General features: G+C 55.7%; 1 protein-coding gene and 1 long non-coding RNA gene across 8 annotated transcripts in view; one reads left to right on the top strand and one right to left on the bottom strand.

Annotated features, from left to right (window-relative positions):
- LOC131499552 (uncharacterized) overlaps nucleotides 1-3776 on the bottom strand; it is a 113972-nt gene extending 110196 nt beyond the window's left edge. The window contains exon 1 of the long non-coding RNA XR_009255948.1: nucleotides 2749-3776. This is a non-coding gene — a long non-coding RNA (uncharacterized LOC131499552). The remainder of the gene's footprint in view (nucleotides 1-2748) is intronic.
- Nucleotides 1214-19359, top strand: LIPE (lipase E, hormone sensitive type). Of its 7 annotated transcripts, none has more exons than XM_058707619.1 (10): nucleotides 1214-2340; nucleotides 10686-11221; nucleotides 13319-13409; nucleotides 13532-13677; nucleotides 13877-14062; nucleotides 14233-14527; nucleotides 15316-15543; nucleotides 15758-15934; nucleotides 18190-18608; nucleotides 19033-19359. In XM_058707619.1, exons 1-10 carry the CDS (start codon nucleotides 1419-1421, stop codon nucleotides 19288-19290), a joined length of 3258 nt encoding a protein of 1085 aa, XP_058563602.1. In that variant the 5' UTR covers nucleotides 1214-1418; the 3' UTR covers nucleotides 19291-19359. The 7 variants fall into 7 exon arrangements, with proteins under 7 accessions (XP_058563602.1, XP_058563607.1, XP_058563606.1 ...); XM_058707620.1 differs by lacking the exon at nucleotides 1214-2340 and adding an exon at nucleotides 4274-4459; XM_058707625.1 differs by lacking the exon at nucleotides 1214-2340 and adding an exon at nucleotides 9245-9378.
- The last annotated feature ends 8421 nt before the right edge of the window (nucleotides 19360-27780 follow it).

Genomic DNA, 27780 nt, shown 5'->3' with positions numbered 1-27780 from the left:
AACAAACTCGGGGCGCCTGGGTGGCGCAGTCGGTTAAGCGTCCGACTTCAGCCAGGTCACGATCTCGCGGTCCGTGAGTTCGAGCCCCGCGTCAGGCTCTGGGCTGATGGCTCGGAGACTGGAGCCTGTTTCCGATTCTGTGTCTCCCTCTCTCTCTGCCCCTCCCCCGTTCATGCTCTGTCTCTCTCTGTCCCAAAAATAAATTAAAAACGTTGAAAAAAAAAAAAATTAAAAAAAAAACAGAACAAACTGAGGGTTGATAGGGGGTGGGAGGGCGGGGAGGGTGGGTGATGGGTATTGAGGAGGTCACCTTTTGGGATGAGCACTGGGTGTTGTATGGAAACCAATTTGACAATAAATTTCATATATTGAAAAAAAAAAAGACTTTCAAGTTTCAATAGACCTCTCCAGGTAAATAAAGTATATAAGTTATTACTATCCATAGGAGAAACCAAAGCAGAAGTACTGGGGAAAAGAAAAATAACCAAATTGTCAAATTAATAAAAAATTATTTATTTTTTCAAAAAAATAATAATAATAAATAATTTAAAAAATTAAAAATAAATAAAAAAAATTTAAAAAGGCAGGGATGGCAACAAATCAGACACGATCTTACAAAAGATAATATAGATTAAAAAACAAGAAAAACAACCCTTGCAGTTTCCCAGCACATAGAATGCCTTTAATATTTATGATTATTCTTATCATCAGCAGCAGCATTAATGGTCATTTTACCCTGTGAGTTTCCAGTCTAGTACAGAAAACATATACGCATAGCCATAGTTCAAAGCTAGAGACATGGTGTGGAAGATCTCAAATGCCACTGAAAAGGGCTTCAAGCTGTAAAAATGGGAGGACATCATTTTATTTTAATATGGGAATGAACTGATCAAAGCAGTAACACAGGATGTTAAACTGGCAGCCATTTTAAAGAATGAAGAAAGAGGAAAAGATTATTACAACGGCATGAGGGTCTCCCCCATGACCCTTTCCTGAAACATCAGAAGTGTAAGGGAAAAGAAAAAAAAGCACTCATCCAGAATCTGGCTTCCGTCATCTGAGTTAAAACAAAAGACTAAGTTGGGATACTTGCCTTAAGAGAAAAAAACATTTTAACTGAGTGGTAAGTGGGGCGGGGTCCTATTTATGACACAAGAGGGCAAGCCCCTCCCCTCTGGTAGGAGAGTACTGGGCACACATCCTCCCCCTGTTCCTAATCCCTCCTCCCACAGCAAGAGGCACAGAAGTGCATCACTTGGCACAGGAGTGGAGGTCAGCAGTGCCACTTGCCAACTGCCTTAAAAAGGAAGACCAGGGATGCCAGGACGAAGGAGTGGGATCCAAAGGGAGATGCCATCATGAGGAATCAATGAGGAATCTGTAACAAAGGAGGCCTGGGGGGCGGAGGGTCCAGAAGGATGAAACCTGGGAAATCAACATCTCCCGAGAGGGAAATAACAGTAAAGCCAGGTTCTAGGTCAGTATCTAGTCCTGACTGGGAGCCTAAGCCACCCCAGACACCTATCACCCAGACAGAGCCTGGGCCAAAAGCGACAGCCACAGCCCAGCCAGAATCTAAGACTCATCAGGAACCCAATACTCAACAGGACCCTGCTCCACAGCAAAGACCCCTCACTCAGCAAGGGCCCCTTGCCCAACGTGCAGCTGAAGAGCAGCACAGACCTAGCATCCAACAAAATTTTGCTTTGTGGCAGGAACTGCTTGCCCCACAGGAACCTGCACCACAGCAGTCACCTTGCATTCACAGGGTGCCCTTCACTCAACAGCAAGCTGCCTCACAACAAGGACCTGGGCCACGAAAAGAATCTGAAACTCAACAGGAGGCAGAATTGAGAGGGGCACATGTAGCCGAGCCAGTACCTGGTCCAGTAGAGCAACCTCCAGAGCAACAAGAAGCTGGATCAACACCTCCAGCCCAGCCTACACCTGGACCCAAAAATGAATCACCTACCCAGACTGAATCTATACCCCAAGAGAGACCAGAACAGTCAGACCCTACAGCCCAGCAAACAGATCCAGCCCAAGGGGCCAGATCCCAAGAGAGATCTTCAACCGACTGGAGATTTCTATCAAAACTGCACCAACTATCCACACAGCAACCAGCCTCAGAATGGAGGACATCTTTTGACTGCGTCACTGATTCTGACTTAGAATCAGATTTGGGGTCTCCAGTACAGAGCAATCTACCAGCCAAAAGGAGTAGAACAGTGGCCCAGGGAACGAAGCTGACCTTCAAGGGGAAGCATGAAGTAGCATCAGGATATGGTGGGAAAGCAGCACACGGGAAGAAAACCACCAGCCAGAATCCCAGGGACACAGGTGAGTTTGAGGCCGGAGGAACCAGAGCCTCCCAGGGATGGTCATTCATTCAGTCAGGAGTAACGAAGGACCGCCAGTATGTCCGGTTGGCTCAGGGGATCCCTCAACAGTCCCTCCAGACAAAGATCAAGAGCCCCGCCTGATAGATGAGGAAGCTCAGGCGTGGAGATGCAAAGGCCCTTGCAGGAGGCGGGCAGATGGGGAGTGGCAAAGCCAGGGTGTGACTTCTTCCCCTGCACTAGGCTACCTCTCCAAGGACGATTGGGGAGGAAATAAGACAGAAGCGGGACAGGGCTCTGGGCCAGGGGCCAGGAAATGGAGAAGCCGCCTCCCTGCCAGTATTCAGCCATCGGTGCCCAAACACAGCCCTTAGGCCCCCGCCACACCGTGCTGCACATGGACACTTACCCCCGTGGCCTTTCCATGCCCACTAGGTGGAAAATACCTGCCTCGGCTATATTTGAGCTCTCCAGGTCGGCCACGGGCGGGCAGGAAGGCACCCGCTCCTCTGCCAGGCCGTCCCCCTCACCCCGAGAGGCCGAGTTCAGCTGGGCTCGATGGCCTGGAGGTTAGGTTCTCAGGAAGGGTGCCGTGGGAGAGGAACTGGGCCGTGGGAGAGGGGCTGCGGGGTCTGCCGAAGTCCCGGGCAAGGTTAAGGCTGGATGAAGGGAGAGTTGCGTGGAGCCGTATCGGAGGCGGCTGGGCCCCAGGCTCCGGCGGCCGCCATCACTGCCCCCTCCTCTGACGCAGGCGGCCGGGCCCCTGGGGTGGGACGGAGGGGGTTCCAGCTCCTCGGCGCTCAGGCCCCGATCCGGTCAGGCCGAAGCGGGCAGGCGAGTCTCATCCATGGAATGAGGGGCTACTTGTTGAAGCAGCCTGAGGGGAGGCCGTGCAGCCCCAATCCAGAAGCTGGGGGCTCCCGTGAGGGCCAAGTAGTCCGAAGGGCCGGCCATGATGGCCTCAGCCCAGAGGTCTATCCCTCCTTGAAAGGCTGGACCGTCTCTCTGAGGGCTGAGAAGAGGGTGTCTCTCAGGGCCACAGCTGGTCCTGTGCTCTAGGAGGGAGAGGAGGAGGAGCAGGATGGAAAGGGAAGGTTTGAGGTCTGCTTTTTCTGTCGCTGAGAATGAAGAGATGTTTCTCTAGGCTCCAGAACCCAGTCTCAGGGGACGCCCTCCCCACGCAAGACAAGGGGGCTTCTCGCGCACCCGGTAGGCAGTTGACTGTGTGCGCATGCCCGAGCCTCGAGCCTCTTCGGCTTCCCGCCATTCCCCAGGCACGCGTGGGGCCCTCTACCGCCGCTCGCGGCGGGCCGGTCAGCGGCTTCCGGCTAGTGCGCAGGCGCCGAGCATTCTCCTTTCCCCCGCCCTTCCGTTCTCTGGAAGAGGGAGAAGGCAGAGAAAACCCCCAGAAAAACAGCAATAGGAGACAGGGGGGCAGGAAGAAGGCGGGGCTTCCTTCTCAAACGGCTCACAGGCAGAGCCACGCCTCCAGTGCTGGCGCCCCGCCCCGGCTTTGAATTGCCAGGGGACCTGGCCGGCCCCGCCCCGCCAGGCGGAGGCTCTGCGGCGCCCCGCTTTCCCCCTCCAGCAGGTGGGCCGGGTCGCGTTCTAGGGGATCCCTACGTGGGAAGGTGAGTGGAGAAGCGAGGCTGCGAACCAGCACGAGAGAAGATCGGAGCTTCCCTTCTGGGGTGTACTCCCGCAGTTCTCCCAACTAGTCTTGCCCGAAGGACACTTTTCGCCGCCTCTAGGGCTGCATTTTCGTTGGTCACGGGCCCTTTAAAGCGTGTGAAGGGGCGGGGCCAGGCTTTAGGCCCCAGAGGTTGAGGGCGGGACCCGGCTGTGGAGTGAGGCCCCGATTGCTCAGAGGGCGGGACCCAGAGGGGACCAAGCCCAGGATTGGGTGGTATGGGGGCCCGGTGGTGGTGTGCGGCAAGGATTGGCACTCGGGGCGGGGCCTGGCGGCTGGAAGCGGCCCCAACGCGGGGACGGCGGAAAATTGATGGAGTCGGTTTGGGGAACGGGGCCCTCCAGGGCGGCTGGGGCCCCGGCCTCGAAGAAGGCCAAAGACGAGTCCAAGAGTCGTAGCCGCCGGCGGTGGCGAAAAGGCAAAACCAAAGGTGAGCGCGCGGGGGCCGGCTGCAGAACAGAAGGAACCTTGGACCTCCTGCGAGGAAACTGGGGACTGAGTGGACTGACCCACTGTCCCAAGAAGTGGGGGAGCCCGTGGGCTGGCCCACTGCCGCCCTGCGAGGGGGTGCAGGGATGATCCATCGTGAAAATGGGTGATGTGGGAGCGGAATATTACCCTCAGCATAAAGACTACCGGACGCCCCAGTACCGTCTTGGGAAGAGTGTCCAGAATGCGATCTCCTAGACCAGGGTTCCCGGTCTGGCTCCGTACTCGCTGTGTGACCTGGCCTCAGTGTTTCCTACCAGGGAATGGTTCAAGCGCCTATTTTCAGGTCCCCAGCACTCATGAGAGGATAATGGAGACGCTTAGAAACTGTTGCCCAAAGAGGAGGTTTAGGGGTGAGTCCGGGAAAGGTAGGAGGAAGGGGTGCCCGATAGTGGGAAATGACCCAGGGCCAGTACGGCTCAAAACAGTCCATCCTGACATCCTTCATTCAATCGGTGCACCCATTCCTTGTCAGCCCACCTGCTTCGGCCCAGCACCACTGGGGTCTAACTTCCTGACCGCCACTCCTTCTAGGACTAGGGGTCCCCGGGTAGACTTCAGACTGCCACACCCTCCCTGGGACAAAGAAAGGAGGGCTGTCAACTAGGTTCCTGAGGTGTCACATTATTTACAGATCTCAGCAAGCTGGAGAAAGACTGACAGACCAACAGAGATGCTGAAAGCCTCAGGCAGGGGCACACATTAAGTCCTTGCTAGGTTATGAGTATTTGTGAATCCGAATGAGGACCTAGGGGAAGTTCCTGTGAAGGGAAGAAACTGACATAGCCCCAAAGCCTGGAGACCCCAGACTGCCCCTAGGCTACATCATTAACCAAGGACAGGACTGGAGTTGGCTACACAAGCACACACCTGCACAGACTCAGACAGGCTAGGAGCTCAGACTGGGACCTGAGGGCATTCACTGTCACAATGCCAGACATAGCCTCACAAGCAGGATGGTGTGCCCAGAGGCAGTACAGACCAAAGTTAAGAACATGGGCTTTGGAGGCTTGGTTCCTGGAGTCATAAACTGTGGTGCTGGGCAACAGGCTTCCTCTTTCTGTTTCAACTTTCTGAGCTATAAAATGGACACAGTGATAGGACTCCCTGACTGGTAAGGGCGGTTGTGAGGTTTGAATGAGGGTGGCACATTTGGCACTGGCACACAGCAAGCGTGCATGAGAGGTGGAGGTTATTATTACTGTTACTCCCCATTACACAGTGAGTTCCCTAAGAGGGGGACTGTACCTGCCTTGTTTACCCACACTTTCATAGCCTGATATCCCAGTCACAGAGGCACTGAAATATTTATTGAAGTGAAGGAATGTGTGAACTGTAACACTGGGATAATAATAATCGTGCTGCCTTGAGGGTTGTTGTGAGGAGTCAGAATCCTCCTGGGTAGGGCACCTTGCACAGGGCTAAGCCAGTCCTACTCACAAACCCAAAGGCCCTTATTCCCACAAAGGCTCATTCCACAAGCCCTGAGAGTCACCTGTCATTTCCTGAGGCTCTGCCCTGGTGCCAGGCCTCAGTAGGATGAATCAGACCCCGCCCCCGCCCTGAGGGCATCCAGGCTGGCTGGAGCAATCCTAGTCATCAGTTTGATCTTGCCAGTAATCAATGGTTCTAGTGTCATTATGATCACCCCATTTCTGAGGTGACAAAACTGAGACTCTGAAAAAGCAAGGTCACCCGGGCTTCCTTATCAGGCCAGTGAGGCAGAAGGATGGCCAGCCCAGCTTCCTGAGGGCAGGGGTGTGCGAACTCAAAACTGCTCTGTGCCCCAACCTTGATTATGGACCCCAAAAGCTCCAATCACATAGATTCATTCAACAGACATTCACTGAATGTTTACTTATGTCAGGCCTGGGCTCTCAGTGGTGAGGACAGACTCACATTTGAGCTGGGGACACAGTCATTAATCAAATAATCCCACAAATCATATATAATTATAAACTGTGGCAAATACAAGAGGGAAAGTGCTGAGAAAATGTGAGAGGGAGGCTTCCCAGGAAGGTGACATTGGACCCAAGGATGAGAAGTGTTGACTGCGGGCAAGAGGGGCAGGGAGGCCAAGGGGACAGCACAGGCAGAGACCTTGAGGCCCAATGAAGTGGCTCATTACAGCACAGAGAGAGCTCAGCAAGGGAGGGAGGAAGTGGGGGCTGGGTGGGCAGAGGGCCCAGATGGCACCTGGTCTGGGAGGCTGTGTCCAGGATTTGGGGCTTTATCCTGACAGCAAGGGTGGGGGTGTTGCAAGGTTAGGAGTATGTGCCCAGATTGAAGTCCTAGAAAGATCCTCTGGATCCTATGTGGAGAAGAGACTGAAGAGGGCAAAATCAGAGACACACAAAGACTTGTTACAAACATCTAGATGAGGGGTCCATGAAGGTGGGAGAAAGGCTAGATTCCAGAGGTTTCTAGAGGGGCAGAGTGGACAGGACTTCGTGATGCATTGGATAGGAGTGGGAAGTGGCCACACACACACACACACACACCAGGACGCACACAAATATGAGTATATACGTCCATACATATACAGACACTTGCCCATGCAATCCCACAGGCCAAGAAAAATGCAGACACAGATAAACTCTGGGGCTAAGAAACATGGGCCATGACACATACATACAAACATGCCTTCAGACATACTGAGAAACATAAAAACACACAGACTGGGGAAAACATCAACACATCGTGCCCATCCATGAACACAGGCCAGGCAAACCCTAAGCATGACATACGTGTATGGACATACATATGTGCATCTGTCTGAGCCTCAAAGACACACTCACACCTGACCACCCAGAAGGTGGCCAGCTGAGACACGACAGAGAGGAGAAACACACACTCTGAAGAGACAAGCTGAGCCATCTTCGCTGGCCCTGTGACCGTGGGCAGTCATGGCCTTCTCTGCATCTCTGTTTTCTCATCTGCCGTAAAGGGGCTATAATGGTCCCTACACCATGGGTTGTGCAGAGAATGAAATGTGTCACTTCCTGAAAAGCACACGGAGAACCGTGCCTGGCGCACTTGCTGCCCCCCAACCCAGCATGTGCCCTGCAGGCCTCTCCCCTCCAGAAGCCCTTGCCGCATCCAGGCCTCAGACCTGGCCCTTCCTCCTCCATCCTCCCCGAGCTTCCTTCTCTACCACGCTTCTCACCGCTGCTCAGTCCCTGGGGGCCCAAATCCAGGCTGGGTCCAGCTGTCCTGTGGCTCTTTGGGGCAAAGGACTGGTGCCCAGGCAGCAGAACTCCTCAGTCCTACTTCTGACCCAGTCGGTACCCACAGGCAGGCCATGTGCCCCTGCCTCTGCCCCAGTGCCCTCTGCCTGAGATTCTTGGCGAGTTTCTGGCAACCTCAACATCCCGTCCTCCTGGTTCCACCCAGCTTAGCCCCCAGGGAGCTGCCTAGAATGGGGCAAAGGGCAGGGACCTGGAGTCCAGAGGGCCTGGGACTCAGCCTTCTCCCCACCGCTCATCGAGGCTCATCCCCGCTCACCTGGCCACCAAGCTTAGAACCATCTCCAGAGGCCTCTGTCCATCTGTTTGTCTGCCCTGGGGAAGGGTGGTCCTCTCCCAAGCTCCCATTCACCTGCTTCTGCCCCCACTTTGACTTTCTTCCCTACTACGCACCAGACCCCCATGATGAGCCCTGGGGCCATCCCCTGCCCCAGTGGGGATGATAATCAAGGAGGAGAGACCCAGGGTTCACCTACATCCAAGCAAGTGTCACTGAGGCCTCAAGGCCTCTCGTTTGTGCAGACCCCTTCAGAGCCCTCTATCTAAGTTTGTGTTTGTGATTTTCTATTTTTTTTTCCTAAAGAGTTCCACCTCTACAATATAAGCTTCACAGCTCTGTGAAGTCTGGTTCTTGCCTGGGGGGAGACAAACAACAAACATGAGTAAACAAACATGTATAATTGCAAATGTGTAAATCCCAGGCAGAAAAACAGGTATGATGGCAGAAAGTAATGATGGGGGCGTGTATCGTAGTTGGGGAGGAACGTCCTCTTTGAGGATGTGGCAAGCTGAGGCCTGAAGGGCCGGAAAGAGCTGGCCAGGCAAGGAGCACAGGAAATAAGATAGGTAAAGTATTTCTTGGAGCCTCAGCCTCCCATACGTGAGGTAGGAATGACAGTCACAGCAGGATGGCCTGTGAAGGGGAAGTGGCAGGCGTGGAACACCACACGGTAGGACCTAGGGCGCAGAACCCCCAGCTGAGCTTGACACTGCCCTTAATCGGCTTTTGTCCTCTCCGGAGTGCCAGGCAGAGCCGGCTACCCTATGTCTCCCCCCAGCAGCCGGGGCCGGCTGTGCCAGGGCCGGCCATGCCAGGGCCAGCCTGGGGGGTGGTTGCTGAGATCACTGGGCCTTTGCTCCCAGAATCCACCTTGGGGAGAGGGAGGGCAGCCTGGCTGGGTGAGAGGGGTCAGCTTGTTCAGGACTGTGGCAAAAACTCCTGGCTCCTACGAGACAGAAGAGGGTTGACAAGCTAGATAACTCAGTTTCTAACTGTTGAGGGGGTTGCGTGTGTGGACTCCTGGGTCCAAGGGAGGAGGGGCTGGGGCCTGGACTCCTTGGTCTCCAAGGCAGAGGAGCCTGGGACAAGGACTCCCATTTGAGCTGGGCCTGGGAACAAGCAGAGGGGACAGGGAGTTGGGCTCCCTGCTGTGTTTACAGCACGTGGTCTCACTGTCCCTTCTGGATGGGAGGTGGAGCAAGTGGCCACACCCTAGGAAGGCTTGGCCTCCCCCCAGTTTATCGCCCCAGGCAGCTACTGGCACTAGCCACAGTCCGTCGGTCGGGCCCCAGCCGGCAGCTCAGCCTGGGGGAGCTCAGAAGAGGTCTGGGAGGGGTGAGTGTACCCTCCTGCTGAGAGACAGGAATGGCCACCGTAAAACTCCAGGGCCTGGAATGGAGGGGAGACACCTTCTTCTGGGAGCGGAGGGGGCCATCCACCCAGAATCCAGGCAAGGTGCTGAGTGGGCTTCAGGAAGGAAATCTCTGGAGCAGAGGGTACCATTTCCACCAAAGGGGACAAAAGTAGTTGTCCAGGGCCTGAGTGACAGTACAGGGGTCCCAGAGGGAAAATCACCAGGGATCCTGAAGTGTGGGGAGTCGGACCTAGTCCAGGGCAAGGTTCGGGTTTTTTTCTTATTTTTTTAAACATTTATTTATTTTGAGAGAGAGAGAGAGACAGAGTGCAAGCAGGGGAGGGGCAGAGAGGAGGGAGACATAGAATCTGAAGCAGGCTCCAGGCTCCGAGCTGTCAGCACAGAGCCCGATGCTGGGCTCAAACTCATAGACTTTGAGATCCTGACCTGAGCTGAAGTCGGATGCTTAACCGACTGAGCCACCAGGTGCCAGGGCAAGTTTTTGAGGGCCATAACTAAAGGCCCAGCCTCCAGAGCCCTGGGAAGGAGACCAGTGTAAGTAAAGGCCCTCCACCCAGAGATCTGGGTTTGAATTCTGCGCTGCCGCTTTCAATGCAAGCTTCAGCTTCTTACTGAACACCTCTGAGTCTCAGTTTCTTTGTAAAATGGGGATGCTACCAATAATACTTGAAATGCAAACGGAGGCAGTCTGGGTCTCAGGGTTAACAAGCACTAAATGAGCACACACACACAGAAAGTTCTAAGAGCAGGCCTGGCACAGAGTGGGCCCAAAGCTAATGGCAGCGGTGAGTACTGCTGTTCCAGGCAGGGGAGTGGGGCTGGCCTGTGAAATCTAAGCCAAGCGGAGAGGACTGGAGGCCAGGGGACCCAGCTGGGGAGGAGCGGGACCAAGTTGTGGATATTCCACAGAGGAACAGAGAGGCAGCTAAGTTTGGAGGGGGTTCCACAGCCAGACTTGAGGCACCAGGAGGGGGCAGGAGTGACTCCTCAGCTACAGGTAAGGCTGGAACTATGAACTGGGTTCAGGAAGAGAACTGGGTTTGAGACCAAGGTCCTGGGACACCACCAGGTAGATGGGGGGACAGAGGGCTGAGCTCTCTCAAATACTGGTGGAAGGGAAGGGTCTATGGGTGATGCCTGGGGCCTGAGAAGGAGGCGGGAAGGGGGCCTGAAAAAGAAGGGGATGGGGCCCCCGACTTCACCCTTGGGTCCGAGGGAGGAGGGGTGGTCCAGCCCTGCCTAATCGGGCCTCCCAACTGGCCCACAGCCTCACGGCTCACGCACAGCATGGACCTGCACACGATGACACAGTCGCTGGTGACTCTGGCGGAAGACAACATGGCCTTCTTCTCGAGCCAGGGCCCTGGGGAAACAGCAAGACGGCTGTCGGGAGTCTTTGCGGGCATCCGGGAGCAGGCGCTGGGGCTGGAGCCAGCCCTGGGCCGCCTGCTGAGCGTGGCGCACCTCTTTGACCTGGACGCAGAGACGCCAGCCAATGGGTACCGGAGCCTGGTGCACACAGCCCGCTGCTGCCTGGCGCACCTGCTACACAAATCGCGCTACGTGGCCTCCAACCGCCGCAGCATCTTCTTCCGCACCAGCCACAACCTAGCAGAACTCGAGGCCTACCTGGCTGCCCTCACCCAGCTCCGGGCCCTAGCCTACTATGCCCAGCACCTGCTGGCCACCAACCAGCCCGGCGGACTCTTCTTTGAGGGCGACGAGGGGCTCACTGCTGACTTCCTGCGCGAGTACGTCACTCTGCATAAGGGCTGCTTCTATGGCCGCTGCCTGGGCTTCCAGGTGAGCTCCCTGCCCTGTTCCTCTGGGCCCACAGGCCCCTGACCTGGCCCAATGGCATAGTTCGATACCCACAGTGGTCAGTATTACTGGGTTCTGGAAATAGTAGATTCAGAATGGGGACACTGTCTAGGGCTCGAACAACGGCACTGGGGGTCTCAAACTTGTGGCCCCCGGGCCAGTTCCACCGTGCGGTAAGAAATCTTTAACTCACATAGCTTTTTGCACCAGGATCCCCACTGCTCTCTATTGTCCCAAACTCAGGAGATTCGTTCACTCTTTTCTATGACCTATCTGGCCCCTGAAATCATTTGAGACTCCTTAGAAAGGTAGTTAATAATGTTCTCAAAGGCCTGTTTATAAGAGCACACCCCGTTCAGTCATCCCCACTGGAGGCTGGGGCAGGAAGGAGGAAGCGCGCTAGCTCCCATTCTACAGAGGCTCAAGGGGCCCTCGTCACAGCTGTTCAGCTGGACCCTGGTTGGCCTGGGCTTTTTGGCTCACCTAAAGAGCTGTAGAATCAGGATTTTCAGGCCACGGGGAAGGCCGAGGAGCACATCTAAGTTGGTGACAGCAAGGAAGATCTCTCCTCCCTGAACCAGGGCCCTAACTCCCAGGTCTTCTCCCACCCTCTGCCCACCCCAACCACCCCCAGGGAGATACCACTCATCTCTGCACTGACAGGAAGGCAGCCTGGGAGCCTTTAGACTCATAGGAAAAGTAGTTTGGGGACTGAGAATTGGGGGTCCTTGGGGCTCAAGAACAACTTGCTACTGTGTGAGGTCAGTACAGGGTCCCTCAGCCTCCAGATCCTTCAGATCCTCTCTGTGCCTGCCCCAACCCTGCAACTCCCCAGCTGATCTTGGCCGACCCTCAGCCTTCATCCCACCCCACCTTTCCACGCTTCCCCACAGGGCGGCCTGTCCTCACCAACCCAGCCTGGGTGTTCCTGGGAAATTCCTTTCACCTAAACTGACCCCACAAATATTGATCAGCTCAGCTGAGCCAGCTGGCTCCTCCCTGTGTCCCAGCCAGGACCTTGGAGTCACGGGAGAGAAACCCTGGGGCCACACAAGCCAGCATTCCAGCCACAATGGCCAGGCACCACTGTGCCCTCTGGCCTACTGGGCCCCTGGCCAGGGGCAAGGTCATGCCTGACAGCTATTCTCTGAGGCCCCAGCTGCTGTGCTGCAGGACAGCTCCCCCACTGTAAAATGTCAGCCCAGCAGAACAGAGGCCTCCTGTGTGGCTCTTGTTCAGCTCCTGTTCAAGTACTTAGCACACAGTAGGATATAGGCCAATATTTGTTAAATGAACAAAAGAACACTGCTGGCCCCTTGCCCAGCTTCCTGTGGCTTTTTTCCCTCTGATCTTGTACCCAGCCCCCCCCACCCCCATCTTGTCTTGGCTGCCCAGCTCCTCTCTCAGACGCATTCTCCATTTGGCTGTCTTTCTGCCTCAAGATCTCTGGCCCTTTCTGTCTCTGACCATCTCCTGTCTGTCTTCCTGCTGCCCAGGAACTGGTTCCCATCTGCCTGGCCTCCTCTCTGTCCTCGATGACTTTCAGGAAATCCCTGCATCACCTTACTCCCAGCCCTCCATGGCTCCACCCACATCTGGAATAAATACAAATTCTTTAAGCCCTAAGTGAGCCCCCTTTGCTTCTCTGACCTCAGCCACTGCCCCTCTCCCCTGGTTCACTCTGCTCCAGCGACACGTGTTATCCACGCCAAGCACAGACGGCCTCAGAGCCTTTGCACTTGCCGTGTCCCCTGCAGGGAACAGCATTCCCTCACTTCCTCTGGATCCGTTCTCAAGTGCCCTCCTAGATACCCTAGTCATCACTCCATGTCCCCTCCACCTACTGTCTTTTCAAAGCATTAGTCATTAAACATAACATCATAAAACATATGCCTTTATTTGCTTATTGTCAGCCTTCTCTTTGACATCAGCTCTGTGAAGGCACCTAGAGCAGTACTGGAGCTCACTAAATGTGTGTTGAATGACCACGTCTCCCCCCAAACCACGTCTCTGCCCCCCACTCCTGCCTGCCTCCGGTCCCTCCTGGGCAGTGGGTGACACAGCGGCATCTCTCCACAGTTCACGCCCGCCATCCGGCCATTCCTGCAGACCATCTCCATCGGGCTGGTGTCCTTCGGGGAGCACTATAAGCGCAAGGAAACAGGCCTTGGTGAGTCCTGGCCGGACCCTGCCTGCAGCCTCACCTCCCTCCCTGTCCCTCCTCCTGCTTCCACTTCTACCCCTAACTGCCCCCTTCCCGCCAGGCTCCCTGACACCTCTCCCAACCCCTAGGTGTGACAGCCAGCTCCCTCTTCACCAGCGGCCGCTTCGCCATCGACCCAGAGCTACGCGGGGCTGAGTTTGAGCGGATCATACAGAACCTAGATGTGCACTTCTGGAAAGCCTTCTGGAACATCACTGAAATAGAGGTGCTATCGGTGAGCACCTGTTATAAGATGGGTACACTGGGGCCCAAAGACCCATCCCAGGTCACATCAGGCCTCTGCAGGGCTCTAAGCCTGGGGTGTGATGTGATAGAAAGGATGGGATGAGGGTGGGGATCAGAGGGGAGGCATGAGAGGAACCCCTGCAAGCAGCTTCTCCCCAGTGCCCCTCCTGCCTGTCTCCTCCCACCAGTCTCTAGCGAACATGACATCCACCACCGTGAGAGTAAGCCGCCTGCTCAGTCTGCCACCAGAGGCCTTTGAAATGCCACTGACTGCTGACCCCAAGCTCACAGTCACCATCTCACCCCCGCTGGCGCACACGGGCCCAGGGCCGGTCCTTGTCAGGCTCATCTCCTATGACCTACGTGAAGGACAGGTAGGAGATACAGAGCCAAGGAGCACAGGCAGCCCCCTCCCCAGATGCCCTCCCACCTTTCACTGCTTACACCTGCCCCCCATCCTGTTTCTCTGAGCACACCCCCTTGGTGGGTGAGGCCTAGATGGGCCGCCCCAGCCTCACCCACATCCTCCTCCCTCACCCCGCAGGACAGCGAGGAGCTCAGCAGCCTGGTGAAGTCCGAGGGTCCCCGGAGCCTGGAGCTGCGGCCACGCCCCCAGCAGGCTCCCCGTTCACAGTCCCTGGTGGTGCACATCCATGGCGGCGGCTTCGTGGCCCAGACTTCCAAATCCCACGAGCCCTACCTCAAGAGTTGGGCCCAGGAGCTGGGCACCCCCATCCTCTCCATCGACTACTCCCTGGCCCCCGAGGCCCCCTTCCCCCGGGCACTGGAGGAGTGCTTCTATGCTTACTGCTGGGCTGTCAAGCACTGCGCCCTCCTCGGTGAGCCCCAGCCCCTCACTGCACCCACCCCTGTCCCTGCTCCCACCCCAGCCTGCTGCAGCCCCCACCCCACACTGCGTGGAAAGTGGGCCATGTATGTGCCCGGGCCTCAGTCTTGCACCCCCTGCCTCCCCTCTCCTACCTCCTACCACCCTCCTACTCCTGCTACCTGTTCGCCCCCCTCCTGCCCCACTGCTCCCCAGACCTTCCATCTTAACCACTTCCTCCTTCTGCTTCCTGCTCCCCGCCTCCAGCCCTGACACCCCCACTTCTCCATCACCTCTGATCTTCTCTCTTCTCCTGCTGTTTCTCCACCCCCCTGTCCTGCGCTGCCAGCCTCCTAGCCCTTGCTCCAGCCCATTCTTCCATTCCTCTGACCTCCTGCTTCTGACATCTTCAGAGGTACCAGGCAGGGTGGGGTCAAGCCCCAGGGCACAGGGATGTGGCTCTTTTGCAAGGTCAGCTGAACCCTGCCCTTGCATCTCCAGGCCTCAGCTGCACCCCTGTCCTAAATGGGCCTTTGGTCTCCCCTTTCCCAGCATCTGGCCTCCTTGCTTCTGACCTCCAGCCTCTTAGCTTCACAGAGCTTCCCGATCTCCACATCTCAGTCCACCTGATCCCCTGTCCACTATCCCCCCAAATCCGCGCCTCAGTTTACCAATCTCTAAAATTGCAGTTGGCTAGACTCTGGGGTTGGGGCCGCCATACCCCACTTCTGACAGTCCAGTGCTCCTGGCTCAGAGCTTGAGTTCCTCCCTGCCAGGCTGACCAAGCCCTCTCCAACCCAGGCTCAACGGGGGAGCGGATATGCCTCGCAGGGGACAGCGCAGGTGGGAACCTCTGCTTTACCATGTCCCTGAGGGCAGCAGCCTTCGGGGTGCGGGTGCCAGATGGCATCATGGCAGCTTACCCGGCCACAATGCTACAATCTACCGCCTCTCCCTCCCGCCTTCTGAGCCTCATGGACCCCCTGCTGCCCCTCAGTGTGCTCACCAAGTGTGTCAGCGCCTATGCTGGTAAGGCCACTACCCACAGAGCTGGGGGGCTGGAGGGCTGCTTAGATCCTGCAGGGACAGGGGCTAGAGCCCAGTGTCCTGGGGCTGAAGAGAGGAAATCTGAGTCTCCTTGTCCCTACTGAAGCCATCAGATATTCTTGGGTCCCTCGGGGCAGAGATGCCTCAAGTTCCGGGTGTTGAGACTAGGCCTCAGCCCCCCGCATATACTCCACAGGTGGAGAGACAGAGGACCACTCCGACCCGAACCAGAAAGCGCTGGGCATGATGGGGCTGGTGCAGCGGGACACAGCCCTGCTCTTCCGAGACCTCCGCCTGGGTGCCTCCTCATGGCTCCACTCCTTCCTGGACCTGAGTGGGCACAAGTCCCATACGAACTCAGTGCCCATGGCAGGTGAGTAAAGCCCTCCCCTCACACACACATTCAGGGTCGGCAGCAGGGGCAGCCTGGCACACCAAAAGTCCTAGGGGAGGAAAGGAGCTGTGTCCTGGGGTGCTCAGGGAAGCAGAGATCACCTTCTGGCTCTAACCCCCTATTTATCCCTGGCAACTACCACAAAGCCTTGATTTTCCATGATGGTCCACATCCTAGAATTTCTAGGACTTCTGGTCTACCGGGTTATCTCAGAACTCCCGAGAACTATAGCATTTAGCTTTCCAAACAATCCATCGCAGAAAAGAACACTGGGAAATGACTCCGAAGGCCTGCCACATGTGCTGATTTTCAATCCAGAGAATGCCACTCAAATCGCTTGGGCCTTGAGCTGGGAATCCAGCCTTCCTAGATTCTTTCCAGACTTTTAACAGACACATGGGGGTAATACCTCGCTCCAGGGGCTGGCCTAGGAGCCTGGGGTGGGGAGATCAGCAGAGGTTCCCAGCCTTGAGTGCGTGGCAGGATCCTCAGGCAGCCAAAACTCACTTCCATCCAAGGATCTATTTTTTCCCACCATTTGTTTAAACATTTTAATGATTTTAAAGTATAGCCAACTCAACTTATTTTCTATCTCCAGCAAACCAACAGTATTTTCTGAATAACAGAGAGTGCAGATTCGAAAGTAGATACCATTCCTATTCAGAAAAGTATTCCAATTGAATGTGTTTTACTTTAGCCTTTTAAATTTTAGGATATTCAAATGGATGCAAATAAATACACACAAAAACAAAAGAGATCTGGGACCACTGAACCCTGAGGCTTTCCTGGTAGGGTAAAGGAGACAAGTGCAGGCCCTAGAGGGACAAGCACCAGCCTAGCAAGCTGCTGTAGTGGGAGCTCGCTGCTTGCTAGGTGACCTGGGTGACCGTGGCGAGGTCCACTGTGAGCCTTTCTTTGCTCCTCCGTGAAATGAGGCACAAGAGTACCTGCCTCATGAGGTTGTTGTAGGGACGTCACGCACCGGTTTGTGCCAAGCTCCCAGCCCAAACCTGACACACAGTAGGTGCTCCTAGAAGAGCCCAGCACCCCTGACAGGCTGTGCCCTGTGACTCTGGCCAGTAGTTCTGTTCCAGTGACCCCCCACTCCCCGGGTCACAGAGCCCTTATGCAGTCATTCTTATATCATCTCCATGGTGCCTTCATGGATTTCTAAAGACAAAAAATAAAATAAAATAGAAACCTGAAAAATGCAGGGTCCCGGCCCTAGGGGCAAGCAGCATGGATATCCTCAAATTAATGGAGTTGAGGCCAAGGTGGGGCGTACCACGTGGGTCGAAACGCACCTCGGCATCATCTGGGCACTTGCTAGCCTGGCCATTCAAAAGGAAGGGGTAAAACTAAAGGACATGAAGGAATTGTGGGGAGCAGATCTACACGGCTATAGGTGTGGGATCCCTGGGAACTGAACAGGCTCCCAAGACTCTCTTTAGCTCCTCGTGAACACGGCCTCCTTTCAAGTCATGTGGCCCTGCTCACTACTCTATTTTGATCTGCTCACGGCCTCCATGTTGAGTGGCTCTAACAAGTTGGCTGGGCCTCACGCTGGGGTCAGGGAGGTGGTTGGAACCAGGCACCAGGCCTAGTAATAAAACATGATACAGCACGACCTCCCAGCGGGGAGCAGTACCTCATCCCACTGAGTCTTTACTGCCTCCTAGTAGGTCAAGACTATTTTTGCTCTTTTTTTTTAAGTTTATTTTGAGAGAGAGAGTGAGAAAGGAGAGAGGGAGAGAGAGAATCTGATCTGCTATCAGTGCAGAGCCCCACATGGGGCTCGATCTCACCAACCGTGTGATCATGACCTGAGCCAAAACCAAGAGTCAGTCACTTAACTGACTGAGCCATCCAGGCGCCCTACAGGCGAGGACTATTTTTATTGCCTCTTTGTACAGAAGAGGAAACTGAGGCTCCCAGAGATAAACTGACTTGCATTTAACCTTCCCAGTCACCACACACACCTCCACCTCCACAACCACGTGACTCCTTTCACCTCCCCCTTGGAGTTGCAGCTTGGGACGTCTGGGGCTCCCTACCCATCCCCAAGGAGGGAGTGTGGGGGAACACTAGGCCTCCACTGCCCTAGGATGCGGCTCCTCCTCCAGAGGCCGCTGCCCTTCCCGTGATCTTCCCTGCCAGCCACTCACACAGGCAGCCCACAGAGCCGGGCTGATACGCGTGGCCCCGCTGGCCACCTGCCCCTGCCCCTCTTGCAGAACCAATGCGGCGCAGTGTGTCTGAGGCAGCACTGGCCCAGCCCGAGGGCCCGCTGGGCACGGACTCCTTCAAGAGCCTGACACTACATGACCTGAGCCTAAAGGGCAACTCTGACACATCGGGCAGCCCTGAGCTGTCACTGTCTGCAGAGACACTGGGCCCCTCCGTGCCCTCCAACGTCAACTTCTTACCTGGCCCTGATGCACGCAAAGACGCTAAAGCACCAGGTGAGCTGAGGGCCAAGGACAGAGGCCAGGGCGTGCTTGCCAACTTCCCTGAGGGTTTCCACCCCAGGCGCGCCAGCCAGGGCCCCACTCGGATGCCCATCTACTCCTCACCCATCGTCAAGAACCCCTTCATGTCGCCACTGCTGGCACCTGACAGCATGCTACAGAGCCTGCCGCCCGTGCACATTGTGGTGAGCGCCACATAGGGACTATGTGCCCGGTGGGGGGGGGGGGGGGCGTGGCAGGTGGGTGCAGGAGCACTCGGGGAGGAGAGACCCGGGAGGGGAGCGGGGAAGAGGAGCAGGTGTGCGCAGGTGCACCTGGGGAGGAGAGACCGGGAGCAGCGGGAGGGGAAAAGCAAGCTGCCTGACATCTGAAGGGAGAGGTGTGCCACCAGGAGTGCATGCCTGACGACGGGAGGGCTGAAAGGGAGTCAAGGCTGCCATTCCTTCTCCAGATCTTGTGGAGCGCCTAGGGGCAGCTGAGTAAGGGGAAGAGAGGGGGTGTCTCTAGGGGAAGAGAGAAGCTGGGCAGCAGCTCATTCTCCCACTCCCCGCCTCCCTCCCGTCTCCTGGCTCCTCCCCTCCTTCCTCTGCCCCTTGCTGTGCCCCACAGGCGTGCGCGCTGGACCCCATGCTGGACGACTCGGTCATGTTCGCGCGGCGGCTGCGCGGCCTGGGCAAGCCCGTGACGCTGTGCGTGGTGGAAGACCTGCCGCACGGCTTCCTGAGCCTGGCGGCGCTGTGCCGGGAAACGCGGCAGGCCGCGGCGCTGTGCGTTGAACGCATCCGTCTCATCCTCACTCAGCCCGCCGCGCCCGCCGCGCCCGCCGCGCCCGCCGCGCCCGCCGCACCCACCGAGCCGCGGGTCTGAGCCAGAGCCGGCCGCGCGGGAAGATAGGGTTGCGGGGGGCGACACTAAAGGCCTCTTGTTTCCATCTAAGCCGGCCTCCGTGGTGAATGCCCACCCCGCCACCCCCCCCCCCCCCGTTAGGCGGCGGGGACCCCCGCGAGGGGCTTCTGGCCCATCCGGCCCTCCCTCGGGGTGGGGGGCGGCCCTCCCTCGGGGTGGGGGGCGGGCGGGAGGGGCAGGCTGTGCCTTAAGGTGGGGGGACGGCTCGGGGCGGGGGGAGGAGGGGGGGAGGCGGGGCCGCAAGCTGAGACCCTGGCCAGGGGGGCGGGGGAGGGGGCACACAAACCAGTCTCCGTAGACAGCCAGAGCTGCACTCCATCATTGCCTTCTACTGCTGCTGTGACCGACGCAGGGCGGGGGCCTGGCCCTACCTCGCCCGTCGGTTTGGTTTTTCCTTTGTAAATAAAAATGTATTTAATTAGTTTGGCCTCTTGCAAATAGTCAGGTGTCGCCCACCAGGGGGCAGCATCAGATGCTGCTGCTGGGAACCGAGAAACCTGGCAGTAGAAAGCTGGGTACCCAACGTCTGGGTCCTGAGGAAGGGCCTGGATTCTCGGGTGCAGAGGGATTGGACGCTATAAGCACGGACCCACCTCCCCTTCAGACTTAGTCCAGGTGGTGTGCCAGAGGGCTCTGGGTTCTCAGTGACTCCCCTTTACAAACCCTGTCTCAGCACCCACCACGAAAAGAAAACCCAAACTCCCTAGAGAACTGCAGCAAATAGAACAGGATACCAGAAACAAACCAGTCATCCCCAAAACTGGAAGCCCAAGCCCTGCCCAGCTATGACAGTCACTCAGTCCCTCAACTAAGACCCTGAGGCCTTGTCCTTTTGTAGGCCCTAGATTTGGAACAGAAATGATTTCTATCCAGGGCCTGCCCTCAAGGGACTCAGGGAGGGTAGGCAGAGAAACACAGACACAGGCTGTCACAGTCCACACAGGCTCCATCTGTGGTAGACAAGGAGGGCTTCAGAGAGGAGGTGATTTGACCTTGACCTTAAAGGGTGAGCACAAGTTTGCTATGCAGAAGAATCATGCAAAGTTATGACAGCCAAGGGGCAGTTACCAAAGCCTCTGCCTGGCCAGAAGGTTGGGTGCAAAGTAGGGAGTGGCCTGAGAGGCTCGGGGTTGTCAGCAAGAGCAGATCTTTGAAGGGCCTGGGGTACAATCTGGACTAACTGGAGGGCAGTAGAAGTCACAAAAGGGCTTTGAGCAAGGAAGGGACAGGATCAGCTAAGGCACTGAAAGAGCCTGCTGGGACATTGGGGAATGGACTAAAGAGGACAAGACTGGGACCCTGGAGGCAGAGGAGGCTGAGGACAAGGAAGAAAAGGCACGAGCTGGGGCAGAGGCCATGAGAGTAGGGAGTAGGAGTAAGAGCCATAACTGAGGCTGAAAAGGACTTATTGAGGGTAGAAAGATGCTACAAGAGAGCAAGGGGATGAAAATGGCACTTGGACCTAGCCAGGGAGCAGATGGACAGTAAAACTGTGTCTTTACTGGGAAGAGGCTCAGGTATGTACCAGGGGAGTGGGGGAGAGGGGCGGGTACTGACAGCTGTTTTGCACAAGGAGAGATCAAAAGGTCTTTGTGCGACAATTGGTTGGGGGGACATCCAGGAGGCAGCAGGAGGCAGGAGAGCAGGCTGAGTGCTCACTTCTGGCGGGAACTGAGGAACTAGAACCTTTCTGGGAAGAGTGGATAGGTGGGATGAGCAGAGGGCCAGGACAGAGAGAGCCCTGATGACCATGGTCCCCAGTAAAGGGGTAAGCAATAGAAGGTGAGTCCTGGAGGTTCTAAGGAGCAGCCAGAAAGGAAAGAGGCTAACCAGGAAACAGGATGTACAGCGAAGGGAATTTGGGGTGGGAGGGAGTGGTCTGACTCAGATGAGGATGGAAGTATCATCATGCCTCAGCAGGGAGGAGGGTCCTTGGTGACCTTGTCCAGAGCAAGGCCATGGGATGTAGGCAGCCAGACATGGAGGGCTCAGGAGGGAGTGGAAGGTAAGAGATTTAGCCAGTGGGTACCATAAGTCTTCAGCTGTAAAAGGGATGAAAAGTAATTCAAGGGAGGGGCGCCTGGGTGGCGCAGTCGGTTAAGCGTCCGACTTCAGCCAGGTCACGATCTCGCGGTCGGTGAGTTCGAGCCCCGCATCAGGCTCTGGGCTGATGGCTCGGAGCCTGGAGCCTGTTTCCGATTCTGTGTCTCCCTCTCTCTCTGCCCCTCCCCCGTTCATGCTCTGTCTCTCTCTGTCCCAAAAATAAATTTAAAAAGTTGAAAAAAAAAATTAAAAAAAAAAAAAAGTAATTCAAGGGAGCTTGATATAGGTGTGTGTGTGTGTGTGTGTGTGTATTTAGAGATGATAGAACATGTTTTTAATGCTTCCAGGGAAGGAAGGAAGGAAGGAAGGAAGGAAGGAAGGAAGGAAGGAAGGGAGGGAGAGACTGAAAATGCAGAAGCACACACACAAAAAATTTCCTAAGAGGATGGGCACAGGGGGACCCTAACCTCGGAGGCCCTCATTCACCCAGTAAGTGACTTCTATGATGGGGGGGGGGGGGAGCCATAGCCCAGAGTTCTCCCTGAAGGTCCTGTTCCCCCTGCTGAGCTCGCAGGACCCCTTGTTCATCTCTCCCAAAACAGCCTTCCACCCACCAACCTGCTCCTGTTTCCTGTCCCCATGTCAGGAATGGCTCCATCGTCCCCCTGTATACCCCAGGTCAGAACTCTGGTTCTTGTCCTGGACACCCCCTTGTCCCATAGCCCATCAAGCCCCATCTTCTGTAGTTTCTGCCTCCTGAATCTTGGCCTTATGCCTTCAGCCTCTGGCCTCATCCTCTCCTGCCTAGGTCCCTGCCCAAGCCACCTTGTGGGCTACTGGCTTCCAATCTCCTTTCTCCATTTCTGGCTCCAGCTCTGACCTGGTCTTCCCCTGCTCTAAATCCTTCCATGGCTCCCCACTACCACCCCATCCCAGGACAAAGTCTAAGCTGCTGAGGTTAGCCTTCTTCATCCGCTTCCAGTCTTACAGTTACCCCACCACAACATGGACCTGACAGGCCTTCTTCTTGGGCACCTACACATAGTAATACTCCTGCATGCCTCCCTTTTTTTGCTTGTGCTGAAACACCCTCCCACATGCCCTTCACCTTTGCTTGACACTTCCTGTTCCTCCAAGATCCAGTGCCAATGTCCCCTCCTCTGGAAACCTCTTCCGGATCCAGCAAAGCCAAAAAAGACGCCTGGACTCTCCCACCTCTGGCACACCCTGCCCATCAACGTGTCTGTCCTCCCATCTGACAGGGGATCCTTGAGGGCAGGGCCTGGGCCTGACTCATCTTGGTCACCACCATCGCCCAGCATAAGGCCCGGCACCCTGGAAACCTCAGGAAGTGTTTAAGTAATAGGTGGCTGAGTGTGTGATGAGCGAGTGAGTGAGTGGCAATAGGAGGAAACTGGAAATCAGTGGGAGAATGACGGCAGGAAAGACACACGGATGCGTGTGCAGGCCGGGTAGGAGCAGATGAGAATCAGGTTTAGGGTGTGAGGAATGGAACGGAGGGATGAATGGGGCTGTGCATCCCGGACTCAGTTTCCCCAACAAGGCAAAATGCACGGTGAGGCAAAATGCCAGCTCAGCTGCACCTTCCGCTTCGAACCCCACAAAGCCTCCCCGTTTCCCTTCCGAACTATGTCCAGAACCCCAATACTGGGCGTGCTGGAAAGGGCTTACCGACTGGACACGCCGAACCTGTTTCCCTCGCGAGCAGTTCCAGCCTCTGCGGTGCGCTGTGGGAATCCCACCCCGCAGCTGCCCGTCCTATTGGCAGACTGGCAGAGACTCGCGGAGACTGGCGTCTCCCAGAGCCTATCGCTGTCCGATTTAGGCTGTGGGCCCCGCCTGCCGCGGAACGTGCCTTGAGTGGCCCAGGGAGGTGGAAGGCGGAGCGTCTACTGGCTGGAGGATGGTGATTGACGTCAAGGAGGGCTTATCACAGCTAGTGTCCTTCAAGTCAGGCCCGCCTCGGGGGGGAAAAACGCAGAGGGGTGGTAGCTGAGGGCGTGGTGGATTACAAAAGGGCCCAGAATGTGGTTTCTGGCCACGTGCACCGGCGGCGTCTGAGGGAGGAACGTCTGAAGAACCTAGACTTCTGAGTGGTTGAATCTTGAGGGAGGAGGGAGCTGGGAACCTGAATGGTCGGGGTGTAGGGACGGGTACTCCCAAAGAGTCACGGGCCTGCCCAGGGATGACAGATTTGGGGTTCAGGATCTTACGTGGCTATCTATGGGATCGGAGCCAGGCCTTGTCCCCAGGCAAGAGTTGTGGGTCTTGAGGTAGGGCTTAGAAGAGAGATGAAGAGGAGGAGGCTTAGGGGAAGCTCTGGCCTCAATAGGCCTTTTCCACATCCCCTAAAAGGGAACCCAGAGTGGGAGGAGACACATGGAGATGAGGAGAAAAACATAGATACCAAGAGAGATTAAAATATTGAAAACAATAATTATAATAGAGCCCTCTTGTATGGGGTTCACTGTGACTCCGGTTCTATGCAAAGCATTTTATATAATTATCTCCTGTCTTTCTCGTTACAGTTCTAAGAGATCAGATTATTATTACTATAATCCCCATTTTACAAGTGAGAAAATTGATGCCCAGTGAGGAGGAATCAAGATGCAGATGTAAAGAAACAGGAGAGACACAAAACACACATGGAGATTAATAGACAAAGAGATAAAAGACAGGCCCACAGAGATTAGAAAAGGTAGACAGCAAACAAAGGAGAGGGGCTAAGAGCAAGGATTCCTGGGGGGAGGGGGAGGGGGCTGGGGCCTAGGACTCCTAGGTTCTGGGATTGGAAGGACCAAGGACTAGGACTTTCAGGCATTTCCTCTCCTGATTCCAAAATACCAGACTTGTCTAACCCTTCTCACTGTGGGCGTTGGGCCCAGTTGGGGTCAAAAATAGTGATTAGGAAGGGGCAGGTGTGTCATTATCCTATTAGGAGAGGATAAGAAAATGATTCATGGGGGTGCCCCCAGTCTGGGAGGGGGCTTTCCCCCCATGGCCTCTGTTCTTTCATCTGGACAGATGAGGCCTCAGGAAGGACAGGGGAGGGGCAGGGTCCTCTCGGTCCCTCTCCATCACTGTGTCTCCATCACTCGGAACTGTCACTAAGCCCACCGTGGACACAGGTGGGCCACCCTGGGGCCAACAGCTTTCTTGGTAGGTCTTCATCTCTCTGGCTCTCTCTGCTTTCCCTCAGACCTTGAACCAATGCCCACCAGAGGTCTTGGCACATTGCAGGAGCCCAGCGAATGCCCCTCGAAGGGATGGGCAAACATCTCTCTGTGCAGCTCTTCCGCTGTGCCCACCCTGGCCATCTCTATCCCCATCATGTTTCTCAGCCTCTCCCTGGCCTCACCCATCTCCTCCCACCTTCCCTTTCACACAGGCATTTCTTCAGAGGCCACTGAGCCCTCCCGCCCATCCTTAATAAGAAGAAACTGAGGCTCATTTTGGGAGGAGTCACCCTCCCAGGGTCACCTGTGGGACATGGAAAGGAATAGCTGGGAGAGGGGTTCTCAACACCCCAAATACAGACACAGACACATCCTGGCACCTCAGAGTCAGAAATGCAAGATCACACCAAACATGTGCCCTCAATACCTGCTTAGTGTGACCTTCATTTGCACCCACACAGTCAGAGAATCACAGGCACCACGCACAGTCACCTACAAACACAAACATAAACATAAGCACACAATCAATCACCCTTACTGACAACACAGAAATAGTCTATTTCACATGCAAAACAGACACCCCAGGTATGCAGTTACACGCCCATCCAGCCACCGAGAGGCCACTCACTCAGTCCCTACCAGGCCCACGAGCAGATGCAGACGTGGTTTCATTTCCTACTCCATGACTCCAGTATCTCCAGAGACTAGAACAGCACCTCACCATCATCACCAGCATAAACACAAAATGCTTCCTGTGTGCGAGGCACAATTCTAAGCACTTTGCACGAATTAACTCGTCCAGTCCTCTCAACCACTTTATTTGCAACAGCTCATTTTGCAGATGGACAAGTGGAGGTTCCAGGGAAGCTTAGTGATTTGCTGAAGGCAGGAAGAGGCTGTCAGGATTTGAACTCGGGTTTTCTGGCTCTAGAATCCATCACACAATCCATTCAATAAAGAACTCCTGCCTTCATCCAGTCAGGATTGGAGAACCATGACAACTGACCACACCTGAACAAGATGGACAGTGGGTAGAATCGTAGAAGGACAATATAGACACACAAATAGAAAAGACCCCCTCACGTGTCACGCCCCAGAGCACACTGAGACATCGTCACAACCCCCAAAGACACACAACACCCAGAAAGAGAGGCACACGCCACACCCAAACCCAGACACCATGTCCCACCCTGAACTCCACTGAGTCCCTCCCGTTCTGCTCCCAGCCCCCTGGGCTGGCCCTCGAGGAAGCAGCAGGAATAGGATGGGAAGAGGGGGCAACCTCACTTGTCCGCTCTGCCTGACTGGTTCCTCCAGGGCCATGGATGGCATCACCCGCCTTATGAAACCCACATTGGGCAACTGGACCCAGACCTGACCTGGTCGCTTGGATGCTGGAGAGAAAGGGGCTGGGAGCCTGGACTCCTGGGCTCTGAGGGAATAGGGGCTTGGTGCCCCCAATATGGATTTTAGGGGAGAACAAGAGGGGAACCGGAACCTGGACTCTCAGGTCCTGAGGAGGGAGGGCTGGGTGCCTGGGATCCTGGGTTCTGGAAAAAGAAGGGCCAGGGACTTGGATTCCTCTCCTCTGTCTTTGAAGGCAGGGTTCCAGATTTAGCAGATAAAAATACAGGACACCCAGTTGAATGTGAATTTCAGATGAACAACAAATACCTTTTCTAGTATAAGTATATCCCAAATATTGCATGGAACATACTTATGCTAAAAAAAAAATCTTCTTGTTGTTGTTGTTTGCCTGAAATTCAAATTTAACTGGGTGTCCTATATTTTTCTGATGACTCCATTGAGCGGATGCATGGCAGGTCCCTGGAGACCACCATGGTCTCTCGTCAGCCCCCAGGCCTCTGTTCCTGCTCCCACCCTCCTCCTCACCCCTAAACAGGCCACCTCACAACTTCCCCACCCGATTTCCTCATCTTAGTGAGTTGCTGTCTAATTGCAGCCCCCACGCTGTGTCAGAGTGGAAGAGGAGACTTGAGGACAACTCAGGTTGTCATCCTGGGAGGCCTGGGGTCCTCAGAGATGACTGACCCTGAATCACCTGCAGCCCATGGTCTGGACAGTTGGGGGATGGGGCCCTCTGGCTGCCTCCTTGCAGGGAGGGGGCGGAAGATGGAGAGAGACACAGAGGTGGGAGGCAGAGACCCTGGGATGAGGGCAAGAGACACAGAGCTTGGGGAAGCAGAGACTCAGAGGTGGGGAGACAGAACCAGGGAAACTTGGAAACAGATTTGCAGAGATGAGGAAAGGGAGATTCAGAGCTGGCGAAACAAAGATGCAGAGATGGAGGCACAAGGACAATAGACCAGAGGTGGAGAGATGTTCCCCAGACAGTCAGCCTCCTGGACCAAGTGATGGACACATACCAGCAAAATGCTGAGTGCCGCCCATAAGTCTGGGGACAAGGACAGCAAGCCACCTGGGTGGTGCTGGGAGACCAAGACTTGGGTCCTGGCATGTTGAATCAGGAGGTGAGGGAAAAGCTGGGATCCCAGGCGGACAGGGTGATCCACTTGCCATCACTCCATACCCATTCCCAGTGGGGTGACAACACCACCTTCTCTGGAGGTGACACCCCAATTTTCCAGTGCCTCCTACATTTTTTGGGTGACACCCGTGCTGGAAACCCCACCCGGCTCTAATGCTGTTTCCCTCACTGAGTCACTTCCAACCACGCCAGGCCTGTTGGGGGCAGACTTTGGTGACTCAGGCATCCAGGTCCCTTGCTCTTTCACCCCTCAGGAGCCCAGCAGCCAAAAATGCCAGGACCCCTGCACACCCCTGCGGTTTAGCCTAACCCAAGAGTCTGCACCCCCAGCCCTTCTCCCTCAGACCCAGAATCTGAGCCCCTCTCTGTCCTCTGTTAGGGGCCTGGATGAAGACCCCCCCCCCCACCCATCGGCTCTGTTAGTTACCCCAGTGTCCTGGATCACATCCACCTCTTTCTGGAACCACATCTTCTCAGTTCCCAGCCTCCTCCCTTCCCAATTTGAAGGTGGGGTGAGTTGTGTTTATTTACTTTAGTTTCAGCATGAGTCACCCCCAAAACACACTGCTCCCCCCATGTGCATGGTGGCCCCGAATGGGGGTACAATGCCCCCTCTTCCAGGAAAGTGGGAACCTCACTGAGGATGACAGCAGAAGCCCCCACTGCACTCTCCCGCATCCCCATCCCCTCCTCCACCTCCCT

This window comes from Neofelis nebulosa, chromosome 17, assembly GCF_028018385.1.
Source record: "Neofelis nebulosa isolate mNeoNeb1 chromosome 17, mNeoNeb1.pri, whole genome shotgun sequence".
NCBI lineage: Eukaryota > Metazoa > Chordata > Mammalia > Carnivora > Felidae > Neofelis > Neofelis nebulosa.
The sequence above is the reverse complement of the archived record's forward strand: the minus strand, read 5'-3'. Positions and strand labels throughout refer to the sequence as shown.